Here is a 10,271-nt window from a genome sequence, read left to right on the forward strand (position 1 = left end):
GAGCGGTTTCCTTTCTTTTTTTTTTTCCAAACCAAACTGGAATCAAGTAGCTATTGCAGATGTACCTCAGGCTGAATAAGCAAGGTGTCTCGACGGTATTCTGATAAGTGAGCAGGCAGCTGAGGAAATTCTGATTCTGACATTGGTTCTCCTGCAAAGAATTGTACAAGCTGTAGGTTTTTTTGAGTATCAGAAACGTTCTTGCATTTCTGCACATAATCAGAAAAGCCAGAAGAAAAAGACACACGTTTCAAATTAAATATTCAAAATTACAATAAAAATTAGATAGGAGCAAGAACAGAGATGCTTAATTGCATGAGTCACAGTTTTCACATATATTGAGCCCCATTTTTAGCACTGTCAACTCTACGAGCAACTGGACTATACCATTTTCAGTTCCCAGAAAGCTTCTGATGCAGGCAAAAATACTTAATTACGTAGTCAATATTACATAGTTAACACCACATAGTTAGTTATATTACACTTCAGATAACAAATTTCATCTAATTATTTTCATATTCTCTCATCTCACTATTTTGGAATTGATATTGTGAATTATTACCAAAATGTGGACAGCCACTGGCATCATGGATCCTGATTTAGTTGAGTACAGATGGTGCCAGTTTAGGAAGTACCAAATGCTTATGAATTATTAGTTTTTAAATGTTAAAAAAGCACACACAGGGAGCAGATGGGTTCTGTAAATTTACAGAACCTGAGTGTATAAAAAGTAGAACTTTCAGTAGCAATAAGGTGGAAAGCACTTTGGAGAGGTGGAGACAAAGTATGACAGAGAAACAGAAGAGGTTTTCAGTCAGAAAGCAGAGAACACACATTTATGTAAGAGGGAAACAAAGCTGAGGTAAAAAGTAGGCAGGAAAAGACAGCAGATACACAAATAAGGGAGGCAGTAGCTATGGGCTGCAGGACTCTTCTGTAACCTTTAGGAATACAGCGGAGTACAGAACATAACTGTACAACAGTGTGTAATTCTGCACAAAAGCAAAAGTTGCTTTTGTAAAAACCAACAAACGAGCTGGCTCTCTAGAAAGCTTTGTGTGCCTGACAGCACATCAACATAATGCAAATAGAGTTACGTAATTTTATTACACACACGCAGAATGTCTTAATGAAATGTTTATTTACCTAAGCTAACACAAACTTTTATTCCTGTTTTTATACTGTTATCAATAACCAAACATGCAAATTAGAGGACACCCTCAGCCTTACTTTAGCAAACCTAGCTATTAGCAGCTGACAGGCTTTGTCCATTGAAAGGAAGAATAAGTGAAAGTTTTCTTACTTTTGCAGTAAATTATTTTTCCCAAAGCATGGAAAAGAAAGATGGAAGCATCTTTGCCACCAATAGCTTGTACCTCCTGGTCTTCTGAAGTATCAGATTTGCTTTTCTTTCTTACTTTAGATACTGATGATGATGATTCACATTTTAGTGTGGAGCTCCTTTTCTTCTCTGTCCAAAACTCTTTCTCCAATGAGCAGTCTATCAAGAAAAACAAAAATGCCATCAGAATAATGTGCATGAATCCAAGAAACTTTTCTATTACACTGCTACTGCTAACGTTCTAAACAAACGAACAAAACTGGAGGAGAAAAGGTTACATAAATAGGGGCACTAAGAGAAAACTCATTTATTAGGAAGAAAACCCAGTGACCTAAACCAGCATGCTTCACTATGCTTCTGTCCACAAGGCACAACTAAGGTGCCAAGTTATTTTTTAAATAATAAGTATTTGTGTTTAGAAAAAGCTAGCATTCTTGCTTTTTCATTCTAGTTCTGAAGCATCGCCAAATTGCCTTGCTTGAAAATTTCTTCTTTATAAAGTACAAGTGTAAATACATGTAAATTTCAGTTACATTCCGTTCACTTATCAATCTACCTTCTCTTCAACACGATCTGTATATCCTCACTGAAACATAAAGCAAAAAGAAAACCTTTCATTTAGGTGATTCTTCCAGAGCCTACTCATTTTCACAATGTTTTGAGCTTCAAGGAAACTCTTCTTCTGCTCTAATTTGAAACTCAAACATTTTCACCCACAATTTGATTTAGCAGCAGGTGAAGGTTCCTTACTGAGCTAAGCGAACTTATCCCTTAAGTATCTGTCTTTTCTCCCACGATTGCCATGGATCCATTTTACCTGTTAATACTACTACAAAGTTTGTGTGTCACTTGTGTTTACACATACAAACAAGTGAAGAAGGAAATTATATATATGTAAAAAATCATACTCCTCAACAAGGAGGTGAGAGAGTCTCCAAAATTTACAAAGTATCACCGGCTGCCAGTCATTCGCCTGACCGAAATACCAGGACAACTAAAGAATTTCTATTCAACGTGAAGGCAGCTCTTTTCAATCTGTTAGAGAAAAAGGGAGAAGAGAACGTTCAGTGCGGCATTACTTGAGTACGTGACTCAGATTTCATGGCTGTCAAGCCATATGCCTTTGTTTTGTTGCCAGTTCTTTTTATAACTCTCCTGTTTTTACATTACCAAGGTAATTTATTAAAAATTACACAAATCGGTGATTCTAAGACTATTTAAATTTTCTAGAGTATGTAGAAACTACTTAGCACCCAGCAGTGAGCTACCACAAACTTTTCTCAGGTATCACCAACCTACCATTTATTAACTTAATGGCATTATCCTCAAAATGGTTTTATTAAGAGGAATTTTATATTTTTCTGATTAACACAGGACAATACACACTTAGTATACTAGAATTCAACATCAGAACAATTTAGTTTCCATGCCTGCAAGCTAATCCTAGATATCTGACTCTCTCCCTCATGTAATTTAATAAACACAGCTAAGTTAACTTCAGTACACTCTAAACCTCACGCCACAAGACTCCCTATTACAACAAGGACTTGAACCAACATTTTACCCTGCATTCCATGAGCACATTTTCTCTTTACAAGGTAGATGGGAGAGAAAATTAGTAAAAGCGACAGGATCATTGCTAGCTTTAAGACATACAGCAGAGGACAACTGTTGAATTCACTTCCTTATTTCTAGGTTGAAGGTAAATACTGGCACCATCTAACGGTTCTTAGCATGAACTGCACAGGCCAGAGTACTGCTTTTAGAAATAACCGATTATGTAGCTCGCACACATCGGTTTCCTAACAATTCCTGACTTCCAATGATTATAAAAGACATGACAGTAAGGGTTCCATTTTCTTTCAATGCTGGAACACTTGAAATAATCCCAAACTAAGACTGATTTGAGCATTGTCCAACCAAGTTCTTTAAAGACTACTAAAACACTAGAATTCAAGTCATTCCACGATACACTTGATAACTTCATAGTAGGTCATGCCACCTCACAGCTTTTCCATTCACCAACAGCTGCAGGAACTCCAAAGCAAAATCAATCATTACAGAAATGCTGTATACAAAGTCAATGGGCTACTTCAGAAACACTTTAAAGGGTAGAGATAAGGATATGGAGAAATATAAGGAATCGAGCAACAAAAATATCCCTTTCAAATTAACATTGCATCAGCTATGAACAGTAAATACACACCAACAGCAAAGCTATCAAGAAGAAGAGGGCATTTTATTAAATTACATGAATGCATATGTAGCAGACGTTACTCAGGTTTAAGACTATATGTAATAGTCATGAAACGCAATATTTTCAACTTAAAAAAACCAAACCAAACAAACCCAAAACACAAACCCCAAAGCTTAGTGCCTTTTATTCCTGTTCCAGAACAGCATGTCACAAATCTTTTGCACAGTCTACCTCGCTGTGCTGCAACAGTGAACAGAACACCTTTACAGCAGATATGGTCAAAACATCACTCACTTCATAAAATCGTGGGTATTTACCTTTCATAGAAGAAAACTGAAGACTGTTTATTGCACTTCTTATATCACCTGAACAACCTCTGCAAAGCAACTCCAGGTAACTTCTATCAAGAGCATAATTCTTTTCTCTGTTCTAAAAGGAAAACCAACATTAATAGTAAGAAAAAAGTAGGAAAAGGAGTATTGGAATATTATTCTGGCTGTGAGGGCTCACCTCTAATACACACCATAAACCGACTACATGATCAATCACCACGTGCTCAACCTACGTGTAACTGCTAATTTTAAAACATTTTATCCATTTAAGCACGTTGCCACACTTTCTATTGCAATATTAAAAAGAATAATTCACATAAATCTTTGCAAGATGTCACTCAATATTAGACTTGGTTGTAATCAAGTCAGTTTAGGAATAATACAAGATTTAGGATCATGATCTCTTCTGGTCTTGCTGATACGATGCAAATTACTTCTGTTCTTATAATTTGTTTCATAGTTTCTGTAATAGGCAGAGAAATTTTCAGAACTAACTTGGAAGACTTAGCTCCACTAATCTTAAAAACAAGACATCTTACCAGTTTATCCCAGTTTTCTGTTGGAGAGGATTGGTGGGGGTTTTTTTGGGGGGTGTGGGGCTCTGCTATCAAAGATCAAAGAAATACAGTACAAATATATACAACATAATTCAGATAGATGAGTCTGAAATCCTTCGGTCCTAGCACTGCAGAGAAGTTACCAGTTTTGACAACTTACCATACTAGCTTCTGTTGCAGCTATTCGATTAAGAACTTTCATCATATTTGTTGGTGCAACAGGCTTGAAACTGTTGAATTTCATTTAAAAAAAATTAATTAGTTTCTGACTTCTCATTTATTTCAATCAAGTTTTAATGAGACAGAAGATCTTACCTAATACCAGATATACACAATTCCTCTAGAATTTCCGTCGGGAATAGTAATCTCTGGTTGCTGTCTCCACTGAAGTTATCCGAGATTATAAACACCAGAGGACACCTACTTGTACGAACAAATTTCCTATATAAAGAAGTAAGTATAATGAGAATCAAACTCCAGTCCACTGCAAGTGGCTAAACCTAATCATTAAAAACTCATTTGCAACTGACCTGAGAATTTCATGTAGACTGCTTGGGTCTCGAAAGAACTGGTTAGGTATGTCCTATTCAAAACAAACGAACTGCTGTCAGTACATTCAGATGTAAATATTCTTTCCCACAGGCTGACTGTTATGGCACACTATGTTGTACACATTTTTTTCTTCCTAGCTAGCTTTGTTTCAACTAAATTTGAATGCGGCTAATAGTGAAGATAACCAAGGCGGAGCGGGGCGGGGGGGGAGGTGCAGGGAGGGGAAGGGCATATTTCTTTCTTCTATTACGGGAAAAAATTATCTAAAAAGAAACATTTTCTTTCTGTCCCTCTTTCCCAGGAGACAGCCTTGGGTGATTACACTGTCTGTGAGACAGAGTTTTACTCGGAGGATAAGCACTCAAGGTAGAAGCTCCAGTGTGCAAGAGGATTTACTACTTGAGAGGACGTATACAAAAGCAACTCTATGAAGAGAGGTCACAGAAAATTGTGCTTCCTAAACTCTACAGTGTATCACATTACTTAACTAGAATTTTTATGTCACCTACTCTTTTTCTTGAAAGTGTACAGACAATTTGACTATCATCATTTATAAAATTCCTGTCAGAATAAAATGAAAAGCTGAGAAAGAAAATTGAATATTGAAACACGCTCCTGAATAAGTAAGAATAAAGTCTTCTCCTGCACGGCCTGTTTCAGCTCAAACCCTCAGAGTTCACATCTCTGCACTAAATAACCCCACCCACACCACAAGACCAAGGACTGCCGAATTCCCAATCTTTCTGATTGTGTTAATTCTCATGCATCTTCTATGCTCTCCTGTATACTTAAGTAACAAGAACAGCAGTTTTTTCCTCCCTTCCTGTTTATACTTATGTATTTCTAGAAAGCTAAACATACAGAAACATGGGTATGATTTTTCAATAGTTCTGATCTATTTTTTGATACTCTATTAGTTATTTCTGTACATAAACTAGTCTCCAATTTCTGCCTGTTACTAGCTTATATAGCTTAGGTAGAACTTGGTTCTAAACCACTGCAGAGACTCAGTAAGTCATAGGGAACTCATTTGCAGTAAAGCAGGCTAACTTTTGGCAACACCAATCTATAGCTGAAGCTAGTTAGCATGTCAACGTTATAAAAAAAAGTACTGTTTTCCGAACAAGGTTTCACAAGTTTTCACTTACTTCAACAAGAATAAGTTTTTTATCGTTTTCTGAGGACTCCCCAAGCATCTGAAGTTTGTTATATTTACTTGCTGTTAATAGAAAATCTTGAAAGAGAGCTGCTTGGGCCTGGCTTGGAAATGTGTGAAAATTTGAGTCTGAAAAAGAAAACTAATTAAATGCACGTATTCTACATTATACAAAGTAGAAAACGAATACCCACAAGAACCAATAGCCACCCATGCCCTTTTCTGTCAGTAGCCATTGAACAGCACCAGTCTTCAGCAAACATGTGATAAATACAAGAGCATTTTTAAAGGGTAGAATTCAGCTGAGGACCCAGATGAAGACAGAATTACTTGATTTTATTTATTTGGCTCAAATGATATCCAGGCTATTACTTACCTCACTACAGTCATTTCAATTGCAAACTATTTTGGAATAAACACTGTAAAAAAACCTAAATTCCTTCTCAGGTAAAAGCAAAAGAAAGATTATTAAACACTAAGGATATGACTTACATGGATGTGAACCTGACTTGCTTTGTGACAGACACAGAAGAATAAAAAATACAGAATATGAAAATCACCAAAGTAACTGGGGAAAAAAAAAAACAAACTTACCATAGCCCAATATGCTTTTTAAGTCTTCTTTTGTAAAGTCTAAAGATATTGGATTGGTCCATTCTTGCACCTGAATGCGAAGATCTTTTGCTAATATTTGTATAGTTGCAGTCTTTCCACAACCAGCAGGACCAGTCAGCAGCAAAACAGAGCCATCCTGTCCAAGGAAAAAAAAAAAAAAAGGAAAAAAATCCCAAATGTGATAAATAAAGACTGAAAGTTGTCTGAAGATTAATATTGACTGAATCTTCATTCTGGTAATAATTATCTTTTCCCAATAAAACTTGAGTTAATTATTTTGTGTTATTAATTTACTTGTTGAGTATTCAGATAGAAAGAGCTAGACCAGAATCCTGAAAGCCTTGTTCTTAGTTTTTAATGTATCTGGTAAATTATTCATCTGTATAAGAATGCCTCTTGTCAATAAAGAGGTTAAAAACATCCTATTAAATCAAGTCAGTGCAACTGCAGATTTGCCAAGATACTTAAAATTAATCTGCAGTTACAAGCACACACTGAAGAGGTATGAACTGACTACATGTTAAAAAATAATATTTCTGAGCAAAACCAGAATCCACCTCTTAGTGGCAATGTACCAAGGTAAATGTACAAGCTCTAATCTACGTTAATGGAGTTCTTAGAAAGCAATAGATACATCATGACTACCTATAAGTTAAGGTTTTTCTGTGAAATTAAAATTGAATCCAGCTTGTTTGTATGGTTTTATAACTCTAGCTGCTAATTTTAGCAAGATTACCTGCTTTGGCTGCTGCTGAAATATATGCATTTTCAACCAGTTCTCAACTTCTTCTATTTTCTTTTTTTGCACAGCAAGGTCACTCTGAAACAAGATTAAAATATATTAAATGCATATGTACACTTCCTGGTTTCCAAGACTGTAATGATGAGATTCAAGAACAGACTAAAATACTAACAGAAACACATGTGTATATTCCAGTTACGTACAAGTAAGTGCAAGAGTTAAGGATAACCATTTTAGCCTGTTTCCTCAAACAACCCATTTTCCATTGCTTGCAGCTGGGAAATAATGGATTATTTATTATTCCTAAAGTCACAACATTACAGTCTTGCCTGTTTGTGTCAGTATGCTTTACAGTTACCACTGGAGCTGGCACTTTTTAGGCTCTGCTAACTCTAATACTACATAGGGTTTCGGAACTTGTGCAAATCTCATGCAGCTTACTTGTCTTCTAGCCTTGTAACTCAATTCCTCTTGAGAGGCGAGCTAATAAACATTTAAATATAAAATACAAGTACTACACTAACTTACATCAGCCAGCACTCAGAACCAAGATTCAGTTAACACTCATGCTGATACCTCTGAAACACACTGTGAAAAAGCTGTTCCACAAGCAGAACCACGGAAGACAAGTTTACTACAGATTTGAACTACAGTCTACTGTACTACTGTCCTTTCTCCTTGAAGCCCTGAGGTACCCACCCCCCACCACCACCACGAAGTCATGCCTAAGACATATCAAGCAAGCAAGAGACAGCGCAAACTGCAATTGGTCAACTGAACACTGACAGACCAGCTAACTGCTGTCCCGTACTATGGCAAGACCATTTCTGTTATCTCTCAGAACGAGTGCACTAACTCAGTTATCCTTTTTTCAGCTGTGGGTTTTTCCTAGTACTTGGAGCTGTCAGATCTGGCTGTAATCCAGTAATCCAGGTTCAAAAGTTTACAAGTGGATGGACAGGAAACAACATCTCATTAATAGCTTTAACTCATCAGGAAGCCTGGGGAAAAATTGTCTCCTACAGACAAATGGCTCATTAAAATCCTAATTACAGGTGGTAAATAAATTAAGCCGGTCCTTCACCACCCTAATAAAACAGGATATACTTAGAACCTGACCAATACAGACGAAGCACACCGTGCCACACTACAATGCCACTACTATATTAGCACTTAGAATAACTCTCGTACCTGAGTTTCAGGTCTGTATCTGTCTACCCATGGTTCATTTTGAGTCTGGCTCCAGTTTTGTCTGGACTTGTGACAAGGCACATCTACTGAAGATGACTTTGCTCTTTTTCTGGGCAGAACTTTGGGTTTACTACTTTCTGGCACAGGAGACAGGTCATTCTTCTGCTGCTGCCGGTTTCTTCCAGACTTGCCTTCTAGTTGCTTCAGAGGAAGGGCACTAGAAGAAATATTTGTGTTCCCAAAGAAGTCATCAAATGAACGTTCCCACCAATCCATTACCTGGTAAAACACAAATGTTTTGCCATTAATATAGCACTCTCTTCCCCTCACTGGGTACAGCTGTCTCTATAAAACTGGAGATTTTTATCAAACACATGTCAGACTATACCATAGATGTAAACAACTTCATCAGCACTGAAAGGCACACTACTAGTTAGCAACAACTGTGGGCACTTCTGCTTTCTGAATGTGTCCATCACATACTTCTTCAGCCTTAAAGAAAGCTTACACGTGATAGACTGTTCTGCGGCAAACTCACAAACTGGAACAAGTTAAAAATTCTACAAACACACATTCAAACTAAAGAAATAAAACAGAGATGAGCATTTAAAAATGTATAAGCTTATTTATACCATTTTTACATGAAAGTCATGTTCATGTTGTCTCTGTACAGTTTTCAGTATGTGGCTATTTTTGTTCTTTTTTTAACATTTACAATGCAGCCATTTGTGTTTATAAGTTAGAAACAGACACAGAAAAAAAGTATTTAGGCAGCACAACAAAAATCAAGTATTATTATCAGTTTGCTGCGTAAGGAAGCTGGGACTGATCTAGAATTAGACTGCCACATGAATCAGAAGTCTGTCTGATTGTTACAAGGAACAAAACTGCTAAGAGCGTCAATATTTAATTTTGGATTTGAGAAATACCCGGCTGAGACAGGCATGTAAACGTAGATGCCAGAGCCACTTTTCAGCCTACCCGTGGCCCCAAAACAATATCCCAAGACACAATGTCCGCTGCTAACAACTGATTGATAAGGTTTTAGCACAAGAACCTAACAGGCTACATGCTGAAACACACTTCTGTGAAAACGGAACTAATGGAATAGACATGGCATCTCCAAAAAAGTCTGCGAGTGCTCTACAGTTTACACACCTTACAAATTACTGCAACAGACCATCACCGGACAAGAGATTATCTGAGAGTAAGAGGTCTCAGTAACTGAGAAGGAGGATTTGTCTCTGCACGGTGTGCTTTTAACCTTTTTAAATTGAATTTGAAGCTATTTTTAGTTGAATTTGCAACTTTACCAGCAAGCCCGATACCACTGTGTGAGGGAGTTTCCTTTTTATATATTGTACCAATAAGTAAGAAAATAAACATCTTACACACAGAAAAAAACCGCAACTGAAGAAAAACACAGAGACCAAGGAGTAATTATCGTGCCTAAAAATACCGCTAATCGGAGCCACCGGCAGCTGCAAGAACCTTCCTCAGGGCAGACTTTGAGCCCCAAACCGCCCCAGAATGGCGGAGAGCCGCCCGGAAACCCATCACCCCCATCCCCCCACTCCGCGGCCTACC

General features: G+C 37.2%; 1 protein-coding gene across 1 annotated transcript in view; it reads right to left on the bottom strand.

Annotated features, from left to right (window-relative positions):
• RAD17 (RAD17 homolog (S. pombe)) overlaps window positions 1–8,962 on the bottom strand; it is a 14,199-nt gene extending 5,237 nt beyond the window's left edge. The window contains exons 1-10 of the mRNA XM_010135384.1: window positions 8,685–8,962; window positions 7,488–7,571; window positions 6,731–6,887; window positions 6,129–6,265; window positions 4,959–5,011; window positions 4,744–4,869; window positions 4,589–4,658; window positions 3,857–3,968; window positions 1,304–1,501; window positions 66–151 (exon numbers count right to left, since the gene is read on the bottom strand). Coding sequence (XP_010133686.1) covers window positions 66–151; window positions 1,304–1,501; window positions 3,857–3,968; window positions 4,589–4,658; window positions 4,744–4,869; window positions 4,959–5,011; window positions 6,129–6,265; window positions 6,731–6,887; window positions 7,488–7,571; window positions 8,685–8,960 — 1,299 coding nt within the window. The 5' untranslated portion in view covers window positions 8,961–8,962. The remainder of the gene's footprint in view (window positions 1–65; window positions 152–1,303; window positions 1,502–3,856; window positions 3,969–4,588; window positions 4,659–4,743; window positions 4,870–4,958; window positions 5,012–6,128; window positions 6,266–6,730; window positions 6,888–7,487; window positions 7,572–8,684) is intronic.
• Between the last annotated feature and the right edge of the window lie 1,309 nt (window positions 8,963–10,271).

Source organism: Buceros rhinoceros, unplaced genomic scaffold (genome assembly GCF_000710305.1).
Source record: "Buceros rhinoceros silvestris isolate BGI_N320 unplaced genomic scaffold, ASM71030v1 scaffold5454, whole genome shotgun sequence".
Taxonomy (NCBI): Eukaryota; Metazoa; Chordata; class Aves; order Bucerotiformes; family Bucerotidae; genus Buceros; species Buceros rhinoceros.